The sequence below is a fragment of the Lynx rufus genome, unplaced genomic scaffold, assembly GCF_022079265.1.
Source record: "Lynx rufus isolate CCGP_SWC_20201006 ecotype Redwood Valley unplaced genomic scaffold, mLynRuf1.p SCAF_11, whole genome shotgun sequence".
In the NCBI taxonomy this organism is placed as follows: Eukaryota; Metazoa; Chordata; class Mammalia; order Carnivora; family Felidae; genus Lynx; species Lynx rufus.
This window is the reverse complement of record NW_025814825.1, coordinates 51,175,051-51,202,391: the sequence shown is the minus strand read 5'-3', so window position 1 is coordinate 51,202,391 and position 27,341 is coordinate 51,175,051. Positions and strand designations below refer to the sequence as shown.

At 44.9% G+C, this 27,341-nt stretch overlaps 1 protein-coding gene across 3 annotated transcripts in view; it reads right to left on the bottom strand.

Annotated features, from left to right (window-relative positions):
- VTI1A (vesicle transport through interaction with t-SNAREs 1A) overlaps nt 1-27,341 on the bottom strand; it is a 348,886-nt gene that overhangs the window by 36,600 nt on the left and 284,945 nt on the right. The window contains exon 8 of one of the 3 annotated variants that reach the window (XM_047073444.1): nt 11,686-11,986. The exons of the other annotated variants lie outside the window; for them this stretch is intronic. Within the exon in view, the coding sequence (XP_046929400.1) occupies nt 11,854-11,986 (133 nt within the window). The 3' untranslated portion in view covers nt 11,686-11,853. Of the gene's footprint in view, nt 1-11,685; nt 11,987-27,341 lie in introns of those variants that run through there. 3 annotated transcript variants of the gene reach the window in all.

Sequence of the window (27,341 nt, the reverse complement as noted above, 5' to 3'; positions counted from 1 at the left end):
GAAACCTTGAGATGAGATACTGATAATATCACGCAAAGGCACCGCAAATGTGCGCGTTCTCTGGTGTTTTCCCTTTTCGAGCTGTGATCAAGCAAACGTGAGGTTTCCACAGCCACCCAAACAAAAACATCTTTGAGAATTTGAAAGTCTTCCACAAATCAACTTAGATTATCATTCCCACCCCCACCTAAGCTCCTGAACTTCTCTTGCATATTTCTTTCCTGTGCCAAAGCTTATCAACTCTTAGGTCATCTTGATTTGTCAGTAACTGCTTGGATCATAGGGTTGAACCGAAACAGATTGGACAGCAATTTCTTCATTCAGACAAAAAAAAAAAAAAGTCTGACGAGAAAGTTCCTTGTGTCTCCCAGTGGAATAGAGTGGCCCACCTTTGCTCATACGTTGTATGTTAGTATTGACTAACTTCTCAAAACAAATGTCTTTTTTTTTTTTCAGAAGGGTTGCTACCCGATGGAATTGCTCTGTGCTCTGAACCTTTCATTACAGTGAGTCATACGGCAAGTAATTTTTAAAAACCCTCCCAAGTTTTCTGTTTTGCTATAGATTTGCCAAGAATTCTTTCAGTAAAATAGGAGTTAACAGAGGAAAAAAAAAAGGCCGCTTAGTTCTGTGCAGAATAATTAAATTTGTTTAAAAATATACGGTTCTGTGCCAATGTAAGATTCTGTGCAAGACTTGTACTCAGCGTAGACTGGGTCACACAAGGGTTCGTGGTTATTGGCGGCTCACTGGTTCACGCAGCCACATGTGGCAAGCTGAGTCTTGGGAGGTCAGGAGGGAGACTGGCTAGTGTTAGCCACATCCGGGAACCCACGCCATGACTTCCCGGTCCTGCACAGAAACAGGTTTCCACCACGGGAATGGCAAGGGCTCTTCCAAAGGCAAAAGAAAGACAGGCACTGATGTGGACTTTGATTTTGCTCTCTGTAATTAAAAACCCAATCACCAGGCACGTGAAAGTCAGAGTTTTGACCTTCTGCCAGGTAGGAAAGGAGGGCTTTGAAAGCCGTGATGGGTTTCTTTCTAAGCAAGCCTTATGAAAATGGCTTTTCAAATCAAGTCAGTGCAATTCAAGATTGGGAAGCGAGAAAATCACAACGGTATGACTTCTGCAGACGTTACGGTAGCTCCTGCCAGGGTGGTTAATGTTGAACGTGTTCTGGGAGGCACGAGGCTAGGGACAGCGCCACTGGCTATCACCTCACACAAATGGGCAGCCGGCCGGCCGGCCGGCCGGATGACAGACAGCAGCGGTGAGAGAAGCTCTGTGCTCACAACCATCTTGTTCCAGGGACGCAGTGTGCAACAGACCCTTTCGTGCTAGGCCATGGCCCGCTCCTGCACTCCCTTGCACCGGCCCCAGCTTCTGAGCTCCCCAAGGTCACAGCAGATGTTAAAAACTAAAGTTGAAACCTTTAAGCTGTAATGAAGGAGTTCACAGGGTTCATAATCCCAGTACCCCACCCTGATTCTCCAGCGATCCCGCTGAAATCTTTCAAACAGTCCTCAGCACTAACACGGTGCAGGCAACGCGTGTTGAACACGCCGATCTGCCCATGATTACCCTCGGCTGCTGTAAAACAATCTCACTCCTCGAGTGAATGCAGGCTGCAGCAACAATGGTGTTATTGACTTGTTGCTCCGGCTCTATTTAGTTATTACCCTCGGGGCCACAATCAATAGACTTTGCACCAAGTCAGCCTAATAAATCCCAGGCTCTCACTGGAGGTTTGCCAGGAACGGCAAGAAAATCTATGGCAGGGAAACTCTTAGAGCGCAAAGAGAGAAAGCTGCACTGACAGCTGTATAAATTAATTAACAAGGAACTGTTTATTCTTCTAAAAGATCGGATCGCACATTTATCATCATTGAAGAATTCACAGATAGACTATCGCAAAATTATCTGGCGATCTAAAACACTCCTGCAAATTTGGATGCGCACACAAAAGAGAGACCCGTGTTCTTCGGCAGCTCGTTTCTGTCTTTATTATATTTTCATTTCCTTGACTTACACATTTGCCTAGTTTGCACTAGTTCTGATCAGCCTACCATTTCCAGCTCACTTGGAGAAATGCAGCCTGTCTTCATAATTCTTTAAGCTTATGGCGGAAACAGTCAACACAATGACAATAAAATGTTGATCATTAACGTTGCTGTGCTCCGGGGTTGGTTGTTGTTTTTTTCACCTGCTGTTGGGAATTTGAATCTTGCTTGTAATGCAACAGTGGAGGGAAAAATGCTTTAGGTGATACAAACACTAAAAGGTCATGGAAGTAAATGCCAGGTTATTTCAGATTGTTGTGAAAGAATTCTAGAGTATTCTAGATACCTAATAAGCAACTGGCGTAAAGATTCCGTGGCAAGGATTCTATTGCTTTAAGACACCTTGAGCTGAGCTTGGGTACGAGACAACCTTCTTCCATAGACTGAAAACGAATGCACAAGATCGATGCGGCTGTTGGAGCGTATTTGCTACTGCGGCGGTACCTTCTAGAATCCTTACAGAAAACTTTCCTTTTTTCCCAATTCTGTCTACACTACTATAGAACCTGTAGCTTGATGGGAAAAAAAAAAAAAGTTTTTTTAAATGGTATACGATTTCAGTTTTTAAATTCAAGGGTGGGAGTGTTAGAAATGGTCTTTAAACAGAATCACAACATCCAACCTCAAATATCACTCAGCAGATTGGCCAACGCTTGGTGAAAGTCTATTAGCTACAAGGCACTGAAATAGCCATTGACTGGCTGTGACACAGACATCATTGTTCCCAGGCGTGGAAAGCTTATTTCATTGCTTCGGTCTAGCCTGGGATATGTCAGCCCTACTGCATGTTAACACACTCCTGTGAACACAAAAGGGCACAGCAACCCCCTCAAACACGTACCCTTTAACTCCACAGGCCCTCAGGAGGTGGGGCGGGGGAGGGCACCTACATGCGCACACATGAAACCCGTTTTATTGTGGGACTGCTAATTGTGTTGTCCCAATAATTTATTGCCTCTTATAAATGGTTTCCAGGTAATAAGAGTTAATTGACTCAAGAGACTTTCATCCATTGCAATTATCTCCTAATATTGTACATTGGGCTCATGCACTTTCTATTCATCAGGTCAAATGTATCACCCGAATAGATGCATTAAAAAAATGGAACTTGAAGTCATCATCCCAAACTTATTTCTAAATATGCTCACAAAAGGTTGTTCATCCTCTGATGATTTACTACCCTAAGCACAATCTGGCCTTGAGCTTGGAGACTGGTCAGAGCCACCAGAGTTCACCCACTTGACTCCCGTCTCATTTTCTATGAGAAGACCACGGTTCAGAAGTGTAAGCGGTGGTCCTGGGGAGCCCCTGGACCGTCAGTGGCAGAGGTGGGCCTGGGTCATAGATTCTCGCCATCTTTTTCTTGCGTTCTCAAGTTTCAACTGAGACAGAACACAGTTATGAGAAGAACCTTTGACCAAACAGAGATACAGGGGAGCTTTTTCTAGCATTCATGCCTTTGCCTCAGCCCATTTCTGCTTCCCTCTCTCCAGCAAAATAGCTTCTGAGCTATATTCTCCTGTGCCCTCATCTCTAGACCTGAACATTCAGCCTCTTTTTGTGACACCTTCTCTAATATCCAACACATTAAAATGTTTCAGTTCCAGCTTCCATGGCCTTAGAGCCCAATGGCATGTGCATTACGTACCTATATCTGTACCTATATATGTACCTTGCCTCAGCCAAGTCACTCATTGTCTCTGAGACTAAGATATCTTCTCTCCCAAATGAGAGAGTTGGAGAGGAGATTTCTAAGATTTCCTATCAGCTCTAAGACCTCGGATTTACGCCAAAGGCCACTCATGGGTTTTCATGCCTCATCATGTTTGCATGGTTCTTCTTACTGCTCCCAGTGTCTTCACGTTCACTAGCTCTCTGCTGCCTGCCCCAGGTAAGATGTTCCATCCTGGCAAAGACACTATGCCTTAACCCATGGGCAGAACAGCACTGAAAAGAATTTTGAGCCTGGGGAAAAAAAATCTCAATTCAAGCTGAGGATCCCTCTTGGTCCTCTCTACCAGCATGCAGGCCGTGCATTCACTCTTATGGCTACAGAGTTGTCATTGGTTTTTTTTCCCCCAATAACCGTGTCTTGCCAGGCACCAGGGGCACTTCTTGCCACTGAGATGGGCTGAGGCCTGGGCACCTTCCAAGCATACCCTCAGCCAGGTTGAGGTGTGTCTAAGCATCACTTTTTTAAAATATTTATTTTGAAAGAGAGAGAGAGAGAGAGAAAGAGAGAGAGAGAGAGAGAGGGAGAGGGAGAATCCCAAGCAGGCTCCATGCTTGGCACAGAGCCCAATGCAGGGCTCGATCTAACAACCAAGAGATTATGACCTGAGCCGATACCAAGAGTTGGACACTTAACCAACTGGGCTACCCAGGCACCGCAGCATTTTTTTCTTCCATTGGTTAATGCTGTGGGTGGAGGGATGGGGCTAGCATAGGATAGTTTGTGGGGTGGGCTTGTGCCTCTGGAATTTGTTACTGTAGGGGACTCTAGGGTTCTGGCCTCTATGATCTGAAGTAGCAAACATATAGTTCACTTTTAGCTTGATCCATGGTGGAAAAGGGAGAAGAATGTGATGGGAGCGAGCACCCATCCTTTGTGTGGCAACTGGATACCAGGTGCCATGGACTTTTCCGTACAGGGGAATGCTTTTCTTTAACGCATTCAGTAACACTGGAAAGTTGGTATCATTATCCCATTTTAGAGATGAGAAAACTAAGGCTTGGAGGGGTTACGTGACTCATCTAAGGTCACATGGGTGGCCAAGGATCAGCTCCTTGTCTTTTGACAGAAAGGTCAGTCCTTTTTCTATTATGCCTTCCTTCTGCCCCAAAGGCCTGGAGATGGCAGGGAGGTAAGCGACAAGTATAAGTTACGGTGATTAAATCACTACCTAATTGGTTATTTTTTTTTTTTTTTATTTTTTTTTATTTTTTTTTTTCAACGTTTATTTATTTTTGGGACAGAGAGAGACAGAGCATGAACGGGGGAGGGGCAGAGAGAGAGGGAGACACAGAATCGGAAGCAGGCTCCAGGCTCTGAGCCATCAGCCCAGAGCCTGACGCGGGGCTCGAACTCACGGACCGCGAGATCGTGACCTGGCTGAAGTCGGACGCTCAACCGACTGCGCCACCCAGGCGCCCCCTTAATTGGTTATTTTTACATCCAATTAATAGACTTACTTTATGAGCTACAGAGTTACACTCTATGGCTTACAGCCTAGAACTTCTGACAGATAAAGTGGCTCTCCTGCTGTGAAAGTTGACTCTGCCCATCCTGCTCTGATTGGTCAAGGGGCTTTCAAGGTGGACTGGGTTGAGGCGTGTCTTAGTGGATGACCACATCATTTCACAGTTCTTCTTCCTTTAAACACAGTTGTATAATTGGATACCCATATGCAAAACAAACAAACAAAAAAGAGAGAACTGGATCCTTATCTCACACCATATATAAACATTAATTCAAAGATGGATCAAAGACCTAGATGCAAGAGCCAAAACCATAAAGCTCTTGGAAGAAAACACAGGGGTAAATCTTTGTGACCTTGGATTTAGCAATAGATTCCTGGATATGATATCAAAAGCAAAAGAAAAAAAAAAAGACTATACTGCATCAAAATGAAAAACTTTTGTGCTTCAAAGGACACCATAAAAAGATAACTCGCAGAACGGGAGAGAATATTTGTAAATCATATAGCTGGTAAGCAACTTGTATCTAGACCTCACAACTCACCAATAAAAAGACAATTAACACAGCCACAAAATGAGAAAAGGATCTGGGTAGACATTTCTGTACAGAAAATATGCAAATAGCCAATAAGCGCATGACAAGACCATTAGTCATGAGGGGAATGCAAATCCAAACCACAACGAGGTACTACCTCAGACTCATGAGTACGGCTATAATCGAAAAGATAACACCAAGTATTGGTGAGGATATGGAGAGATCACACCTTCACACACCATTGTGGGAATACAAAATGGCACGGCTGCTTTGGAAAACAGCTTGGCAGGTCCTCAAAAAGTTAAAACAGGAATTACCCTTTGACTCAGCATTCTGCTGCGAGGTTTATGCCCATGAGAAATGAAAACATATGTCCGCACAAAAACTTGTACATGAATGTTCGCAGCAGCATTAGTCACAATAGCCCAAATGCGGAAAAATCCCGAATGCCCGGCGACTGATGACCCAAATGCTATCAAGGATAAACAGAATGTGACATGTGATGCGGCCGTAAAAAAGAATGACGTGCTGACACCCGGTACAGCATGGGTGAACCTTCAAAACACACCGAATGAACGAAGCCAGTCACAAAATATCATATATTATGTGACTCCATTTCTATGAAATGTCCAGAATGGTCCACAGAGAAAGTAGGTTAGTGGTTGCTTCGGGCTGGGGAATGGTGAGATTAGGGAGTGATGGCTAAAAGTTACGGGGCTTCTTTACGAGGTGATAAAATTGTGGGGATGGTTGCACGTATCTGTAATGCACAAAAAACCATTGAATTATGCACTTTAAATGGGCGAATGGTAGCATATGCGAATCATAGCTGAAAAAAAAAAACCCTGAAACAACCCAAAACATGACTGTGCCTTAAATACTGCAACTGGGGGGCAGCTCCTTTGCCGTGTAGCAGCCAAATCCTACCCTCCATCCCTTTCCCTGCTCTAAGGGGCTGTCCCAATGGAGTAGGTATGCCACTCATTTCAGGGTTGTCTTCCCCATGTATCCTTTGAGGATGGAGACAAGGAGCTACGTGCTACTTGTTCGGCCCTATGCTGAGTGCTGTGCAGAGATGACCTCATTTAAATCTTACAACTGCTCTCCAAATACGTATAGTTCCCATCTCCATTTAGACATGGGGAAATCGAAGGAGTTTAGGTAACCTGTTCAAGGTCACATAGCTAGGAAGTGGCAGCTCCTGGGTTTGAACCTGAGCACGTGTGACTTCAGAATTGGGCACACGGGGGCCTTGGTTACCTATGCAAATGTGACATTGCCTGGCAAGGGGGGCAGCGTGCGTTCACGGAAGCCTCCCCTTCCCCTTGGGGCTTGGGGAACCCCGAAGACCTCTCCATTCTAACCGACCCAAAGTGTTCCCTGGCAGAGCCAGAAACTTCTTTAGAGAGAGGCTAGAAACGTCTTTAGAGAGACGCCCCATCCATCCCGTTTATTGCTAAAACAAGTTATTTAAAAATGGAGGGGGGTTCGCTTTCCCCAGCAGTTGCAGCTGACAGTTTGAACCCGTCTTTACACGTATTTGTTTCTGAAAACCAGTTTGTTTGTGGTTAGGAAAAACATACTCATTGAATTTTAAGGAGTTATTTCTCTAAACATGTGGCAGAAGTAGGATGTTACGAGATTTCACGATGGAATTAATTTTCTTTTCCAGAAACATTTGGAGTTAATTACTCCTGTTCATGAGGCCGCGTCTTTTAGCCAAATTTTTGTTTTCGTGTCAAACCAGAAGACTCGCTATACAATATACAAGTTAACACTTGGATGCAGGGTGCCCATCTCTGCCGTGAACTCGCAGTGTGATCGTAGGCCAGTCACTTGCCTCTCCGGGCACCAGCGTGCTGCCGGAGTCCAATAACTGTGGAATATACTCGTCAACCACGTAATATGAGTGGTTTGATCAGATCAGAGGTTGCCAACTGGCAGCCCGTGGCCAGATCCCACCCGCCAGATGTGCTGGTTTGGCCGGCTCAGTTTTTAATTACAAAAAAAAAAAAAAAAAAAGCGGGTTTTTTTTTTTTTTTTTTTTTCTGGCCAACATTTACAAACGGGGAGGTTTGTAATCTAAAATTCAGGCATTCTGGAAAACCCAGAAGGTCTGGCCTCAGTAGGCCCACATCACATTTCCCCCCTCCGGCAGTGGAATGGATTCGAAGGCGAAGGTGGATTCGAAGGTCCCATTTCAGCGAGGCACCTACTCTCCCGTTTTCCTCCTCACCTCTGTCCCACCTGTGCTACCTGCCTGGTTCCTAGGGGCGTCTGGGTATGCCCCCCTCTGAACTGAATCTTTTCTCAGGCTCCTGCTTGCTTTTCCAGGCTATGCTCTACGCTCTGTAGTGTTCCAACAGGAAGGTAAAAAGGAGATGAGACACCAGGACCTTGCTATCTACCTCTCCAAATACTACGCAGAACAATGGGATGCACGGATGGGCGCCCATGGCACAAGGCGAGAAAAGCCCCAGTGAGCACCACTTTGGGCCTCACCTTGACACCACACCTACAGCAGAACCTTCGGAGACACCTGGAGGCCTTTAGCTCTGACCACAGGACCTCCAGCTCATGGATGGGTGTGCCTCCAGGTGTAAACGAGGAGGCTGCTGTTGGCTTCTCGCTAATGACGGGAAGACGGGGAAATTCCATGGTTTCAGCTCACGTTCCAAATGGACTTGGATTGCAAGTCAACTCATTTCCTTCCTTAGAGAACTGAAGACAGATCCTGCGAGCGAAACGACAAACCCTCGCCCGACACCATCAGAAGAAGCACACGTCTTTCCATGCGCGCGAAGTCTTTGCTTCTTCGTTGCGGTGACTTCATAATGAGGCCCCTGAGATGGTCGCACCCTGCACGGGGCACAGGCAAGGCCCTGTGTTCTGTATTCTAAAGTCAGCAGGGCTGCGGGGGTGATCTGGGTTTTCATCTGGCTTGTGGATATAATTAATTGCCAGTTTCAGCTCTCCCGACTTCACACAGAAATTATTTGGAGTGTGCATGTTATTTCTTTTTTCTAGCCCTCCCAGCTTTTCTTCTAAGAAATGAGTAATTGTCAGTCCTACAAGGCCAGAATTACTTCCTAATGTGATTTTTAAAAACTTCTTATTTTGAAATAATTCCAAACTTAACAGGAAAGTTGCAATAATAATCAAATGAGCTCCTATACGCTTCACTGAGATTTCCTGATTGTTATTATGTGGCCCCATAAGCTTTACCATTTTCTCTCTCTCTGCACATATGCATATTTCATTGGGGACCACTGGAGAGTCAGCTGCGGACGTCATGCCCCTTTACATTACCAGAACGCATTTACCAAAATCAGGAAATTTAACAATGATATAATGCTAACATCGAATCGACAGCCTGCATTCTAATTCTGCCACCTGTCCCAATAATGTCCTTTATGGCTCCCCTGCCACCCTTGTCCCTGCACCAGGACTCAGTCTAGGGTGGTGCACTGCATTTAGATGTCTAGTTTTCACGTCCCTTTGATCTCCTTGAATCTGAAATCCTAAATGTGGTTTTAAAGATGTTTTCTCTATGGCACCAGAGAATCAGAACACATAGAGGTGGGCGGTGGAAACATGCAGGAAAAGAAAAAAAAACTCCCCAAATGTAACGGCAAACCGGTCAGTGGGGGAAGACTGAACGTTCTCTTAGGCTTTAGCAGTTGCCCAGGAATTGTGTTACATGCTTAAAGTCGACAGGGCACTTGCCAAGTTAAGAGTCTTCCATTTTGGTCGTATGCTTTCTTCCAGAGACAACTGCCACGTCCCGCACTAATCGCCCTGAAGTCTCTCCCGATAAAGCACTCTGTGGAGCCTAATTATATTTCCAGGGTGGCGGAGCAGCTACCCCCCCAGCCCTGTGTCTCACAAAGCATCTAAATCATGCCATTATACCACAACAATGGATTCTCACACTCGTCATGCAATTTGTTTTAATTATGTAAATCACTTCATCCTCTTTTCAAATATCTGCGGGGAGCTGTAAGCCACCACAGGTCAAAATAGGATGTGGAACATGAGGGCTAGGGACAGAGAAAAGCCGAGGGACTCCTGGCATGGTCCTGGTGGTCACCCATCATACGATGCTGGGGCACCGAAATCCCAGAAAAGGTATTGAGATGTGCGGGGGAAGCGATGCGGAGTCCCCCTTCGGGGACAACGGTACCTCGCAGCACGTGGTGATGCATTTTATCTGCGATCTGGGGGACAGCAGGACCCCAACAGATGCCATGTCTTCACTCCACCACACACTCTGCAGCTGCCCCATCCACTGCTGCTGAGCCCGATCCAGTGACAAGAGAACCGGGCGTCACCCAAACGCTGGAAAAGTCATCCTCTCCAAGGTGCCTAGTGATAAGACTGGTCCCTGGGTGCCCAGGACATCCTGGGTTTTACACCATCTAACCATGTCTTGTATGGACGTACTGTTTAAAATAAGTAGGTTCAATGTCCCCCTGATTTTCAAACAATTTTTTTTTTTAAATTTTTTTTCAACGTTTTTTATTTATTTTTGGGACAGAGAGAGACAGAGCATGAACGGGGAAGGGGCAGAAAGAGAGGGAGACACAGAATTGGAAACAGGCTCCAGGCTCCGAGCCATCAGCCCAGAGCCCGACGCGGGGCTCGAACTCACGGACCGCGAGATCGTGACCTGGCTGAAGTCGGACGCTTAACCGACTGCGCCACCCAGGCGCCCCGTCAAACAATTTTTTAAATTCCTATGTTTTCATTGTAACTAAGAAAAGCGGGAGAATACGGAGCAACAGGAAGAGAGGAAGGAAGGGAGGGAGGAAGGAAGGCAGGCAGGCTGGCTGGCTCCCTCAGTTGAATACCTTGAAACAAACGCATTTAACCTTAAACGGTATTTGCTCCCATTGTTCCAGCACATTCTACACTGTTGTTATTAGTTTATGCCTCCTTGCTCTCAGGACTAGGACAAATATATTTTGTATAACACACTAGAATGGTTTCTCCACTGTGCTTTGAATCTGACAGCTTGCACTGCACATTCAGCACTGAATAGGCACTTACTTCCTTTTAGGCACTGAGTCTGCAGGTAGGGTTTGTTGTCCCCACATAAAGGCAGGATAGCCAAATGGTTAAGAGTATGGGTTCTGTGGTCAGCCCATCCGGATTCAGATCCCCAAATGCCCTCTTACTAGTTGTATGACTTTGGGCCTTGGGTTTACCATCTGTAACAGGACAGGAGTACTTACCCCAAAGGGTGTGAGAATTAAAATAACACATATAAAAAAGCTGAGCACGGTACCTGGCGTATTGTAACATTCAGTGAACACTAGCTACTACTACTATGATTATTATGACAACATGGTTTGGAAAGTCAGTTTTGAGCCACAGATTAAGAAGCTGATAGATTTCCCTTTTAAAGGATACAACTTCATACTGGAAAATAGTAGCTTTCAAGCTCTGTTTTGAAGGCTATGTAATACATATGGAGCAAGATTTAAAGAACTAATAACACCTGAATGCGATATTGTTGTTTCTTTTTCACTAAACCACAAGTGGTGGGAATCTTGTCCTGTTTCCTTTTTCTCTTCATGGCTTCAAGAAAAGACAATCCTTGGTTCCATCTCGTTTAATTTAACTGCCACTAATCCAGTCTCATCGCATCTTTTTTTTTTTTTTAATGTTTATTTATATTTGAGGGAGACAGAGACAGAGTGCAAACGGGGGAGGGGCAGAGGGACAGAGAAATGCAGACTCGGAAGGAGGCTCCAGGCTCTGAGCTGTCAGCACAGAGCCCGACGTGGGGCTCGAACTCAGGAACCTTGGGATCGTGACCTGAGCTGGAGTTGGATGCTTAACCGACTGAGCCACCCAGGTGCCCCCCAGTCTCACGGCATCTTAAAACACTTACACCTACTTAGAATATCTATGTTATCTTAAGTTTCTTTTTCCCAAAGGAAAAGGTTAATGAAGAGGCAGACAGGACATATTTTCCAGGACCCTTTATTGAAAGCCATCACTCTCCTTCCTCGCTAGAACAGGGATCAAGTGAGAGGTTTGAGCACTTTTTGCTAATCTGAAGTTGGCATTTTTCTCCCCTCTTTGAAGGACGCCAACACTTTCTTCTTTCCAAAGGGAACCTGGGTGCTGGTTTTCCTGCTGCTATTATTTGAATGCAACGGTTTCCTCTTTGGGTGAGGCTGCCTGGAACAACCAACAGGTAAGAATCAGCTACCAATCGCTTACAGAGACAACCTCTTTCTAACCACCAGGTCTAAACGTGTATTTGAACCTAAGTTTATGAACCAGCTTTTAGTGGAATTTAGTGAGGTTGATAGAGATGTCAAGTAATTCTGTAATAATAATGTTGATCTTCGAGAGCACTAGTTTTTCATTATTTATGTAGAGTGCACACACTTGATGCATGGCCTACGGTCATTTGTTAACTTCAATTTTTGTTGCTTTCTACAAAACAACTTTATTGCCTAAGGTTTCCTTTCATGCTTAACCTGCGCGGTCGTGTGCCAGCTTTCTGTAACGTGTTCTACGACATCTGTGTGGTCTGACCCTGGCTCCCAGTTCTGCCCGCACACCTCCTACTCGCTTCCTTCTTTTGCCTCTCCAGACACACTGGCCTAACGCTCCTCGATCTCTGCATACCACCTCCCACCACAGGGCTCTTGCATAAGCTGTTTTGTATGACAGGAGCATCTAGGTTAACGCCTTTACATCTCAGCTCAAGCACTGCTTCCTCAGGAAACCTGCGGGGGACTCCCTGTTCAGGTGAAGTCTCTAGAAGAGAGGTTCTCCAGATGTGGTCTCTGGACCAGTGTCATCAGTTCCAGCTGGGGTCTTGTGAGACATCCAAATTCTCGAGGCACCTGGTGGGGGGGGCGGGGCTCAGTCCGTTAAGTGCCGGTTTTGGCTCAGGTTATTACCTCGTGGTTCGTGAGTTCGAGCCCCATATTGGGCTCTGTGCTGGCGGTGTGGAGCCCGCTAGGGATCCGCTCTCCGCCCCTCCCGCTCGCTCTCTGCCTCTGTCTCTATCTCTCTCGAAAATAAACATGAAAAAAAAAAAGGCACATTCTCAGGCTCACCTCAGACCTACTGAATCAGAAACTCTGGGGTTACGGAGCCACACAGCCATCTGTGGTTTTACAAGTCCTTCAGGCGATACTGCGTGGGAGCCATGGCAAATCCATTCTCACACGCGTGTGATTATTCAGTTAACGTCGGTTCCCCCACCGCGCAGAGGGCACGAACTGTGTCTTTTTTGCTCCCCACTGTTTCCCCAGCACCAGGCTGTGCTCTGTGCATAGCAGGTGCTCAGTAAGTATTTTTCTACCAAGAAAGCATAAGCAGATGTAACCGCTGAAAGGACAAATATTGTAGTGGGCGATACGTGTTGAAGACACAAACAGGTAATTTTAGAAAGAAGAAACAGAAGGGCAAGTATTTTCACATGTTCAGTGTCATCCAGGAAGCGAAGAGACTGGTCAAGCAATGTGATGCCGTTTCCCCCACCCCCGCCTACCAAGTTAGGGAAGGTGAAAGGGAGTTAGAATACCAGCCAGGACATGGGAATAAGTGTTGTGGCACGAATGTACATCTGTGCAGCTTTTCTGGACTGCAGTTTGGCATCATTCTGAAAGTTGAAAATGGCCCAGAAACACTGGGTCAATAACTCTATGTAAGCAGAACCTAGGTACACAGGTATACAGGTGGATGAGAATATACACTGTAACACTGTCAGGATAATTTTGGAATAATGCAAATGTTCCTCAAGTAGGCATTTGTATATGCAAATTGTGGTGCATTCAAAACTCCAAATGCTATGCAACTGATACAAATGATGATGTTGAGGGGCGTCCGGGTGGTTCAGTCAGTTAAGCATCTGACTTCGGCTCAGGTCATGATCTCACGGTTCGTGAGTTTGAGCCCCGCGTCGGGCTCTGTGCTGACGGCTCGGAGCCTGGAGCCTGCTTCGGATTCTGTGTCTCCCTCTCTCTCTGCCCCACCCCTGCATGTACTCTGTCTCTCTCTGTCTCTCAAAAATGAATAAACGTTAAAAAATATTAAAAAAAACGATAATGTTGAGATGAACTAATTGATGTGGGGCAATGATGACCATGATATTTAGTAAAAAGGAAAAAGCTCATTTAATTAAAAATGTGTATCTATGTAAGTATCCTGAGGAAAATGTCTAGGCATACATCCAGCAGAAAGTTTTTAATAGTGTGATTACAAGTGATCTTTATTTTCTTCACACAGTGTCCTATAGTTTTCAAATGTTTTAAATACATTACTGCATATGATAAAAAAACTTAAAAGAGAACATTTTATTTTATTTTTTAAATTGTTTTACTACTTAATTTATTTTTTTGTTTTATGATGATTATTTTTCAGAGAGCATGAGCGGTAGAGGGAGAGAAAATCCTTAAAAAAAATTTTTTTTAACGTTTTTATTTATTTTTGAGACAGAGAGAGACAGAGTGTGAGCAGGGGAGGGGCAGAGAGAGAGGGAGACACAGAATCCGAAGCAGGCTCCAGGCTCTGAGCCATCAGCCCAGAGGCCGACGCGGGGCTCAAACTCACGGACCGTGAGATCGTGACCTGAGCTGAAGTCGGATGCTTAACCGACTGAGCCACCCAGGCGCCCCGAGGGAGAGAGAATCTTAAGCAGGCTCCACGCCCAGCACAGAGCCTGACGTGGGGCTCGATCTCAACACCCTGAGATCGTGACCGGAGCTGAAATCAAGAGCCGGATGCTTCACTGATTGAACCACCGAGGTGCCCCAAAATAGAACAGAATAAACACCGACTTCAGCGTAAGCAAGATAGAACCAGGAAGGTAAAGCAAGATAGAACGAGGTTGTTTTTTTTTTAAGACAACCAGCTAAAGGTAATTCTCAAACTATGACTCTTCTGCCTCATTCACTGTTCTGGATTAACCACGCCACAAGACCTCTCTGTTCCTACAGACAATCACGAGTTGCCTACAGCTGGCTACAACAATGGCCACATCAAATACTAGAGGCACTGATTGGGATTAAATAGCTGGTGACCAACAAGCACGCATGCACGCTGAGTCCAAGAATTTCTGGCACGGAAGAGGAACAATCCCTAACCTTAACTAAGAATTCCGGAGGGTGCCGTAACCACGAGGGGTGAGCACTGGTCCCTCGCGCCGCACGTTGGCATCAGCCTGCGGGGAATGTCTGAATGTCCAGCAGTGGTGGAGACAATGTTGTTGTCGCCTTTTGCGACCCTTCCTTCCGTCTTTCCCTTTTTCTCTCCCTCAAGTCGTACACATTCTTGGCATGCTGGTTCTCAGAACGGGTGCTATGGCATGAATCGAATGAATTAACAGCGAGATGGTTGTAAGAGCCACTGCACGAAGGTGTCTGCTTGGCACCCAGTTCATTACGTGTTCTTGGTATCATGTGACAGTAGGTGGCCAAAAAGTGAGGCTGGCGGTCAAAGGCAGAAACTCAATCCTCTTGTAGCATATTTTCATAAAACGACACGTGAGAGCTGTATTGAGATGTTTGGGCATAAAATAGATTCTAAACAAAGAGAACTTGATACAATGCTCCAAAGTCCCACAATCAGTGAAGCAGTGTCCTAACTGCCATCCAGAACATTAAATTCACTTCTCCAAAGCTACAGGGACAAGCTTGCAGGAAAAGTGGCAAGAAGTCAAGAGAACCCATCACCTCACTGCAGGTGGAGCGTGTAAAATTGTGCTTGGACATGAGACTTGTAGCAAAGGCCACTGGTACAAAGTCAACCAGGAGGCCACCTGCTCAGCCATTCATTCTCTACTAACCAAAGGGGCACCGCTAATGGGTTTCTGAGCCCTGTCCCTATGCCAAGTGGCAGGCAGTGTCTGGGTACAGAGTTTTCAGTGCCCGAGGGCAGGGGCGTTGGCTAATGAAAAACGTCCTCTGGATGTGGCTTTCAATTCTTTTTTTTAAAACTAGCCTTCCCCTGGATCTTTTGGTTGTGATGAGCTGGACCAGTGATATTTAAATGTCTTGATCCATTACCTGTGTGTGAGGAGTGGTCCTGAAATTTCAAGGGCACTGCTGTCCAGGCCTGGCATTTCCATCAATTCTGGGGGCGGCCAGCAGTGAAAAGAAGCCCCATTTTCAACTACAAACGTTCATTTTCAGCCAGTGATGGCCTCATACTCATCAACTCTTTTCCAAGTAGATATTAATGAGAAATTCGTATACTGAGAGCTAATGATTGCATATCCTTTGCATAATTACAATGACCTGAAGCGCTTTCAAAATGCCAAATTAGCTGACTACAATCAGTCCTGTTCAAGTTATAAATCCTAATTCAAATCTCCTGCCCCAATACACTTGCAAAACCTAACTATATTTAAAGATGGATTTAGAGAGCTCAAAAAGCACTCAGTGCCTAATACAGGGCCAAAGTCACTTCGAATTCACTTTTAGAAGCCTTCACTATGGCTCCCATTCCAATTTATGGGAACCTCTCTTTGTTTGTCTTCCTGTTTCTGGATTGTTACCTCCTTTCCATTTCAGAAAATTAAAAAAAAGAAAAGCTCTCCGTCTAGTTTTGTCTAACTTCACCCCTGATTTCACTTTCTTGTTCTTTTTTTTTTTTCTCCACTTTCTTATTCTTTTTTTTTTTTTTTTTGCCTCTACCATTTATACCTTGCAGCCATGGAGGTGCGTGGAGAACAATGGCTGCAGCGTGACCGGCTCTAGCATGGTGTGTGAGCGAAGCCGCAGACAATGTACCTGCAACCCTTAAACAGACAAATGACACCTACGGCATTCATCACACCCATGGCTGGCCACCGCCTAGCTAAAATCACATAGCCACCCAACACCAAAACTTTCTGATCCGTGTTATTTACCAGAAACTTTAGATAACATCTAGCAAGTTAAACTATAATGTACCTCGTGCAACAACCATCAAAGAAGAGCCATTTAACTTTTGCGGGGAGGACAACAGGAGAAAACCTAATACTGTATAGGGCCGCAGTAAATCAATACATTATAAAAAAATTCTTTATTGAGATCACAGAGTAGATACCCAGAAAATGAAGTAAGATAGTTTCTTATTGCACGAATGAAATTGTTACATGTATATATACACACATATAAAGAGATATATACATATATCCATCTAACAGATTTAATTCATATAAATGGAGAGAGAGAGAGAGAGAAGGAGGAGGGGGGGAGGGAATGGGGGAAGGCACGGAGAGGCCATCAATGGTAATAAATACAGCAACAGAATCAACAATTTCAAGACTCAATTGTGTAGGATCGAACTTATTTTTCTAGCTTATAGGATTAAAACTGGATTTCAACCTAGAGGTAACACATTGCATTGACATTAAGAATAATGTCAGGCTGTGTAAATATTTTTTTAAAAGAATACGTGGCATTATTAGCTAGAGTAAGACATAACTGTTATGTTTAAGGAAAGAAAGCCTTTATTTGTTCCCTATACAATCATAACTCAATCAACCAAACAAGGCTTCCCCCGTCCCCCCCAACCTCAAGTCTCCATTATAATGGCAGTTTTGTGTAAGCTCCTTGTTTGTACAAAAGCCTGACGATATAGTCTTGAGGGGTAATCCTAAAGCTGTTAGACCGAAATTAAAACAAATCTTACCGGTAGATCTGGGTTTTAAAGACAGCTCTGTTTAAGAGGGCCATGCTGATTATAGCAGAAGATAAGCCCCACACAATCTAAGAGTGATCACTTGAGCAAACACGGGCATGGTATTGTGATTTTCTAGTTTTTCGCCCTGCAGAAGAGTAAAGATCTCACAAGTACTTTCTCTAAAAAAAAAAAAAAAAAAAAAAAAGCAGATTCCTCAAGACTTGCAGTCATGGCATGCATTAGCCTGAGTAAGTTGACTTTATCTTTTTCTTTGACTTTAAAAAAGAAAAAAAAAAAAGACAAATTAATGCTCACGTGTTCAATTGGGCCATGTATCACTAAAATAGAGCCGGGCTGACAAGGAAGGGCATTCTCTATGTCTGCATTCTTAAATCAAATGGGAACTTCATCCCTGTTATGGATCAGCAAACCTCTGGATCGTTTCCAACTTTTTAGTTTTTCTTAAAATAAAATCTCCTAACTGTCCCCGCTCCAACTCGCACATACCAGTAATCAACACGCCATTGATACCCTGCATTGTGATGGTCTTACCACCACCTGTTGAAATTTTAGAGGGAACTCTTTAAAAACTGTAAAGCATCTATTTCTACCTCCCTAGGTTCTACTTCTTCACACAGCCTTCTGCGTAGTTTTCTTTGTTGGTCTCTTCACAATCCCTCTTCTTTATTTCTGCCTCTTTTCAACCCAGCCTTAGAAGGCTCCTGTATTCCCTGTGCTACTTTTCACACGTCATCTCTCAGAAGAACATTGTTGTTTGTTTTGCGTGAGTACAGCATCCACGTTCCATTGCCAAGCACTTCGAGAGTATCAGGGGTAGGGCAGACCCTGGAGATGCACCCCGAGCCTTCTGACCTGGGCGGCCCTGGTGTTGGGACAGTGAGGACACATGGGGCCATTAGCGGCGGCGATCGGAGTGCGGGGGTGGGGGTGGACGGGGACAGGTGGGGGCTTCCGTGGGAGTAGAGCAGCGGGCAGTTCCTTTGAATCTGCTTCTTGGACCAATAAAACAAAATTCCTTCATACTTTGTGTAGGTGTTATGGTTGACTGGGAGGATTCCCTGAATTCAAATGGCTCTTTGCAAGCTTGAGCCTGGAGAAAAGAAGCCTTTTTGAGAAGTGTTTTGCAGTTGAACTGGGCCCGTTGTCTGTTTCCGACAGAAATACTTTCTAACCCAGCGTCACTAAATGTTGGTTCAGCAGGGCATGTGAACGAACTTAATACACTAGGGAAAATAAGAAATGGATTTTATTAAGTTTATTAGCAGCTAAAAACACGATACTTCAACAGTGGGAGGAAAGCGATCCACCCACACAATTTGAGAGGAATGAACATTTGGCTTTAACTACCGCTAATATGTGAAACCTAAAACCTAGTTTTCCGTCTAAAGACCTTTGGGGTCCATTTTTACACTACCTTGATCAAACCAGGAATTAAAGTTCAAGCTAGCTCCTCCAGTCCTGGAGGGTACTGGTGTTTCTCCAGTCACACCTCTTCACGTCAGCGTTTCCTCAGGCTTATCTTTCCCTCCACCTTAGCTTAGCTTGGCTCCCAACCAAGGATGCATTTCTACCAATCAGATGCCATGGCTCCCCTCTTGTGCCAGGAGGCCGAGGGAAGCAGAGCGGGCACCGGCGGAAGGCATGGCCGCAGTCACCGCGGGAGGCTTGCGGGGTCACTGATCTCGGAGGCCACTTGGCAAAACAGAGTCTCGGCCGAAACGAAAAGCTAAGGAAGGAGGCCTACGCGCCGCTCACGTTTTAAAGAAGAATGACACGCGTGGAGAGTAATAACAGCTACCAAAAACATTCCTGGGAGACTGGTCTTGGGTTGGGCTCAGCACCTCCGTCTTCCGTCTCCACTTCATCCTCACAACCCCTCTCGGAAGGATGTCCCATGACCACCCTTCTTTCACAGGTGAGGAAACAGCCTCAGTGAGCGAAGTGACCTGCCCAAGGCCAGACGGTGGTGAATGGTGTGGCCAAGGTGTGCCCCGAGCCCTTGCTCTTGCCACTGTGCACCCAGCATCATGACGGCAGCCTGCACCTGCTCTTGTGTCTTTGGCTCTTGGACCCTCTGCACTGGAATCATCTTGATGCCTGTGTCCAAAATTCAGATTCCTGGACCTTGCCCCACAGGTTTTGATTTAGCGGGTCTGGAAGGGGGTCCAGGAATCGGGTCTTTTAAACGTGCACCCCAGGTGATTCTGAAGCAGAGAAATGTTTGCGGATTACTGAACTGGAGATATAATGTAGATGTGGGTGATGGAGGAGGCTGCCAGCCGATGGAAAACAGGGGCATCCTTATGGATGCCCGGAAGAAAATGCAAGCTGGGGTTTCGAGGCAGTCCGCAGTAATACAAGACTCTAAAACACTGGACCACCCTACCTTCTCCACGAGTCTTCCTGTTGTGCTGAGCCCCCGGGAGCTCCTTGTTCTCCAGATTTATTCAGCACCACCGTGCGGGTCCCCTACTTTGTATTGTGTAGCTTTCCTTTATTTTATAGGTGGTTGTTGCATAAATGCTATTTGCACCTAACTGTGGGCATAGGAAGTGTGACATTTCTTAACATACAAAGATGCTCAGGGCAATATTATTTATAATGGTGAAAAACTAAACAAACAAAATGTCCAGCAAGAGAAGATTAAACTGTGCAGACATTTTAAACAATGGTTTGAAGCACATTCAATGGTATGGAAAATGTTCAAGTGGAAAAAGCAAAAAATAATCCAATTAAATAATTTTGTAAAAGCCCAAAATAAAAGCAAAAGATTGGAGGAAAATATATCTAAATATCAGAGTGGGTATCTTTCAGTGGTCAGACTACAGCTGATTTTAATTTTCTTTTTATATTATTCTGTATGTGACTCACTTTCATCAAGAAACATTATTTTCATATTGAAAATGCCGCTAAAAAATAACAGCAGCAAAGAAAGAGAGAAAGTGGAAGCGAAAGAGACGCTGCTTTTCCTGAAGGAACTTAAAATGTATTGTGGGAAAGGAGCAAGTTATGTATGGAGTAGTGACCCCTACCCCGTGCCCCCACCGGACCTTGACCTTCCCCTGCCAGCATCGGTCGTGTAATGATTCTGCCTTATGGAAGTTGTGCCTGCCTGACGGCCCCTCTGTGAGATGGTGAGGGCGGCGGCCGTGTCCTCCTTGGTCACTCCTGCACCCACAGTTCCGGCAGAGCCCCCCCACATGGCTGCCTCCCCATACGTATTTTTTTTGCGTAACGAATGGATGACTGCGTCTCACCTCCCCAGTTAGGCTAACGGTGCCTGGAGGGCAGGGCTCACGTCATATATACTATTTCTGAATTTGCCCCAAACACCAGTGTTGGGCATATAGTAGGTGCTTAATAAAGACTTGTTTGTCTGATGGGGACTGCACCGAAAGGAAGCATGCCCGCTGAGAGGAGCCAGCCTCCTGAATGCCTCTCCCAGAGTTCAGGCGCCACTCCAGGGTGAGTGGAAGCCAGCCTGCCTAACTAAGTGCCGCGTGGAACTGAATAGCCGATTTTGTTCGCTGGGAGAAGCCCAGCGAGCGAGGGCGCCCCGGATCTTTATCTGCAAAAGCAGTCATGCCTTAACACACTGCTCCACCCTACCCCTTTTGGAAAAAGATTGATAAGCATAATGATGATGTTTTAATGAGCTTAATTGCACATTCCTTATGTTCTTGCAGAATTGCCAACCAGCTACTTCAACATCCAGCAGTTTACTTGTAATAACTTTCCCCCTTTCTCTATGCCAGGGAGCATAATTATTCCTGCGGTAATCCTGTAGTTCGGCTCGCTCACTCTCGATCTCTCTCTCTGCCCGCCCCCCCCCCCCCCCCGCCGTCCCCTCCCCTCCCTCTCACTTTTTCTTGCTGCTTTTTCCCTTTCTGGGAATTACTCTAAATGGGTATCTTTGAAAGGAGGGTGGCAGGCTGCTTTTGGTACAGTACTTACCAAGAACCCTTTCATCAAAGAGGCCCTTGTGAGCATGCTCTGGACGCGAGCCAATCAGATCATCTCCCTGTCTGTTTCTGCAGCCGACCTGACCCTGGTATGCAAGTCAAGCCCGGTCTGCAGACAGGCTGACTGCAGTCCTAGGCCAACCTGTCTTAGCTGACTGCAAAAATGCTGAAGGGAAAATTACCTGTTTGGCTCCAGACGGAATTAACATTTTTTTTTAATATATACACACAAGGATGTTTATTATTTTTTGTTTAAAAGCGTTTGCCTATCTAATATATTCATTAATGTTATCTGGTCAGTACTTGAAACATTTTGAAATATGTGCAAATGTAATAAGGCTACAAGGCCTGGAGGCAAAATAAGATGAATTTTCCAATTAAATGACAGAAAAACTGTTTGGGGATTAACGGATGGCAGTTCCGTAATCTGTTTATGGGCGCTGCTCTGTGCAGGGACACTCCGTCCACCTGCAGACCCCGGTGGGCTACAAGGGCCTGGATGCCAGGCCCTCCGACCCCCGCGCTCTCCTTCTTCACACCGCAGTCTGCCGCGAACCAAGTACGGAAGGCAGCCAGCGCGGCCCCGGCCTTGGCAGACGATGGCCCCTTCCCGAGCAGCGTGGGGCTCCGCTCACCTGCCCGGAGTCCCTTTCCCAAACAGACACCTTCCTGTCATGGTTGCTAAAGATACGGTGCAGGATTTGAAGCAAACGTATCTTCTGTGCAAAGTCCCAGAAACCCTGGCCTCCCAGATCATCTTACGAACACATTTTGACATTTCTAGACAATTCCAGAAAAAACGTCACAACTGAGAACTATATTTTATAGGTCAGGAAAAAAGTACTAACACATGTCTTCCTTCCTGGACTCATTCTAGAGTGCTGCCTTCTTCTTCTTCTGAGCACCCAGGTTTGTAGGGGACACACCTGCACCCTGAGCACTGGCTCAGCGGCCAACGCTTGGAGATAGATAAGGGAGAACTTTTGCCCTCAAGGAGAGGGGCTGGCCATCTCTCCCCCTGGTATCTGCGGGGTTAGTTTGGATGCTTAAGGAATAATTACAATTTTATGGCACTAACGTGATACCAGCGGCACGATATACAGGTGACAGAATTATTGTGCCACGTGATTTTTCTTTGTGCTTTTCAGAACTTTCCAAAATTTCAACAGCGAACTTTTACTTTTGTAGAGACTTCTTGGGAGCACTGAACAGGCACATTCCTGAATTACATGGAGTCGACTCAGGGACAATAGGCCAGGCAACATCCAGTAGTGGTAAAAGGGGGTCTGAATCAGAAGGGGGGAATTTTAATGAGCAGGGCAGCTCGAGAGTCACAGCTGGCTGGGCTAAGTTCCTGGAGTGTTAAATCAAGTAATAACAAAAATATGACTGTGTTTTACATATGAGATTTCATAACTTCCTGAGAAGTAAACAGTCCCTTCCCCCTTGGTTGTTCCCTCCTAAGGAATGTCTACGTTCTTGCCTTTGGCTCAAATTTTCCCAAAGTTTTCTTTGTCTACACAGAAGTGCAATGCCCCAAACAGAATGCTGGCCCTATTTTCTCTGTTGGTCCAGCTTGCACATTCATATAATAACAGGGGCTTCATCAAGTGGCAGGAAGATGTTTGTGTGCTCCATTGTTCCCTGGCTCCTAGATTCCCACCTGTGCTATGGACAGAATTCTTGTTTCGGCTTCAGTCCTGGGAAGGACACATGGACATTTTCTGATGGTTTGATTCATTTTGACCTAAGGGGTTTCTTCCTGGAAGGGCTTTCTCCCTCTTTTACAATCCCCAGGAAGTCATGGATATAGGCTCAAATTGAAGCCTTCCCATCCATAAGAGAAAGAAATACCAGATTATTTTCATATAGATATATTCACAGAGAAAATTCCCACTCGTTCCTGGCTACTTCAGGTGTGGGTAGGTAGAACATAAATCTGGGGGGGGGGTGTCTATTTTTGCCCCGCACAGTCTCTTGTCCCATACTAAGGGAAAATAGGTAATTTTCATGACCAAATTATATTTCTAAATGACTAAGGAAAAAACTGATGGAAAAAATTCCTTGCAAACAGTGCATGGCATGCTATGAAACTATTAGATAAGAGTAATTACAGGTTTTGTCTCAACAGCAAACAATTGCTCTGGAGGGAAAATGCTTGCTTTTTAAGTGGAATAAACTCTTTCTAGGATTTGCCTACTATCTACCATTCTGAGAACAGTAACTCTGAAAAAACAAACAAACAAACAAACAAACAAACAAACAAATACACACCAAAACCAAACCAACATCAACCCACCACATTCCTGTTCCAAAGTTGAGAAAAGTGACTTGGGATATCTGTGCTTCTGGTTATGGGATTAAGGGCTGTGTTATTATTATTATATTTAAAAAAGTGAAGATTCTTGGTTACTTTTCTCACGTATATAAACCTGGTGAGGGAATTCTCTTTGTAAATATAAGTTCTATAAGTCTAACAGATGATAATACATTTTAGTTTGTATGTTATTAAGTAGAATGTCTATATATTGCTATCTTCTTAGGCAGTATCTATTTTCTCTAGCTTACTTTTTTAAAAGGTGATTTTTTCTAATGTACAACTAAATTAGATCCAATTTATAAGAAACCTTCCGTAAGACACATGTACAAAATCAGGGGAAAAAATCCTTTTTCAGGCCACATGTCTTATTGATTTGTAGAATATGGTTTTAGTGTCCACAAACTGTAGATCTTTATCATACGAGAAAAGGAGGCTAAGAAGGGAAAAAAAAGTCCCTGTAAGTGAAATGAAGGACCAAAAAGAATACTGTACTATACGCAATACTGTACTATACGCAAACCCCGTAACTCCCACAAAATGGATTTGGAGCAGGTAAACAGCAGAGCACCAACCAGGCACCACAGCTCTTGCCCCCCCCCCCCCGATTCACTAATACTGGCGTGGGATAGCTCCCTACAGAAAACAATCCGTTGTTTACTATGTGGAGGAGGTGTTCACCTAAAGCAAGCAGGATGCCACAGCAGGGGCGAAATAACGGTTTGCCGGGTATTTTTCCAAAGTATATTCCCACCGAGGGAGAACCATACCTTCGGCATTTTCCAAGATTTATCAAACAGTGCGAAGGTCAGAAGGTACTAGAGCAGACCAGAAATGCACTGGAAGAGCTCTGTCGGTTACTCTTTCAGCAACTGCAGCTGGTAGGATGGTGACCTCTCTGTAATTAGGGTATTAACTTTGCTTCAGAGTAGTCAACAGTGTAATTAAGAAGCACAAACCAGGAAGGGACACAGGAGAGGAACAGAAGACAAAACAGAGTCCGTGTGATGACAAAGGAGGAGACTCTGGTTGGAACCAGGCTGGGTCAGCCCAGTAGCTTCTGACCATGGCTTTCAGCACAGCTCAATGGGCAGGAGTTGGCAATTAACACCTGCAGCCTCCTCATAACTGTGCTCTATGGCTTTTCTGTACCCGTTTCCAATTCATGGTTATTTACATTACCTGTGAATAATGGTAATTGTTGTGTCTGCATGATGACTTTGGTTCTTCCCAACCTGAGAAGAGAGGCCTGTCTTCTGAGTTCTGAGTTAAAAGACCTCTTTAGCTGTAGTTAAGGAGATGTAACCTGATAATGGCTACAGGTAAGTTCTAGCCATTACGGAATACTGCTGAGCCTCTGCCTACCCTACTGACTTGAAAACTCATCATTGAGTAAAGGAAGGATGGGATGCCACCTGCAAGGGTTGAAATATCTTAAAATGACCCCAACCAATGAGATATAGATCAATATAACCAATGAGAGTAGATAGCAACGTCTCACCTTTGCAGGTGTGTGGTATTAAATTTATCCTTTACTGTGGCTTGCGTTTTGCACCGTTCGGTAAGTGTGATCTCTAGGATGGCACTTGGGAGTCCCAGACATTTCTTCATTTTAATGGACAGATGGCCAATGTTAGACCTTTTATTGATCCTATGCACAAAGGTGACTGTAATTACCTCCAATGAGACTATAAATTTTAGAAGAAAAGGACAATATTTTAAATGACGTCTTAAATGGTCTCCCATCATGCCTAACAGGGCCTGAATACAGTTCATTTTACAACTGCCCCTCCTTTTCTCCCAGGATCATCTGAAGAGAAGACAACACCTCTAACTGCCTTTTGAGTTATTTAGAAGAGAATGTTGTGTAAAATCCAAGGAATGCTATGATTTCTATGCTTCCACAAAGACTTTTATTGGATTCACAGGGATACTTAACATGTGTTCCTCTGCCCCTCTCACTACATATCAATATGTCTTTTCATCTCTTAAAAAATGTTTTTAATATTCTCTCAAGATGCACACTTCACTGCCACATATAAAACTGCTTAATGCTAATAAAACTGTAAAAGGCTTTGCCCTAACAATTCCAATCATACTATTAAATTTAATTAATGAAATAGGAGATGAAAGAAATAGTTCCCAGAATTCAACCTAGGTGTATCTTGGGCAGAACATCTGCAAATATTTGAGGCCATGTGTTCCAACAGGAGGTACTCGGGCTAATAGTTCTTCAAGCAAAAATCTTGTGGCCAAGAGGATCTATGTTAGAAATGTACAAGTACAACCAATCAGGCTTTCTTTTGATGGAGCAGTTAATCAGACTCTAGGAAATCACCTCGGAGAGGCAGCAGGTGGGATAGAAGGCAGTGGTTGACCAGCTGGTGTCTAAGATGGTGATTTGAAGGTCACATGTGCGTTAGCAGACCGCAAACACATGGGCTTCCTGTCCTTGCCTTCCACCGACCCTTAAGGGTACAGGCTACTTTGCAGGGTACTTTTCCCCTTCTAGACTGTCTTTGGTGAACATTACAAATGGATGTCAACCAGACAGCAACGCTTATGAGAAAAAGAACCTGCTGATTCCGGGACTGGCCTGTCACGAGAGCTGCCTGGCCCAGAGTCTTACTACTTAGTAAAGGGCAATGCCCCTGCAGAGTTACCTGCTTAAGACTGGCATTTGGTAGGGATGGTCCCTATCCTGTTTGGGATTTGGCCCTCTCTTACTGGAAACAACACAGTACTGGAATTACCTTTCCTTACAGCCCAGGCAGAAAGCAAATTAGTGTGTCTTGTTTGGCTTAGGTGGTGTTCGAAAAAAGCGTGGATGGAATGCTTTAAGATGGGTCACACACACCTTGGTTCACCCCAAGCCCTCTACTTCCTATTGTGTAACATCTGGCTGGCCTCACCCCTGCACGTTTATGTGACCCACCTGCTCCCACATGCATCCAACCTCTGGTCCAGAAGCCAAGGTGCACCTTGCGGCTTCTTTTCTTGGTAATTATAAATATTACTGTCTTCCCTTTATAGGATTAGCTAACCAGCTGGGAGTTAATAATTAAGCACCTACTGTGTGCCTGCAATGCTAGATGCTGGGGTCATTGAGGTGAGGCCACTCTCTGCCTTCTTCTAGAAGCTTGCTTTCTTGTTCATGTCCTGGCATGTCAGTACTCTCTGCTAAAACACAGACCACATTCCCAGCAAACCTTTCTTTAGTCCTTACGCAGAGAGTGACCGCAATCTTAATTCTGTCCTCTCCCCTCAAAAGATAAGCTCTTTACACCTTTACGCCAGTTTAAGTATCGGCATCATTCTACAGGACGACGAAACCCTCGGTATGCGCATTTACAGTCTAGATAGAGAAAAGAGGGGGAAAAACACCCCCAATCTAGGAGGCAATGGAAACAGAAGAGAACAAAACACATGTTCATACACTCACCCTTAAAAATAGGGGAAAACCAACTGGGAAACTTTCATTTTCTTCTTGGATGTCTATTTAAAAAAAAAAAAACCCATGTGATACGTGTATCTATGGAAACCTTCGTTATCTCAAAGATAGTGAGGTACTAAAGGCCCTTGTTGCCATGGAACAAGCAGTATTTGC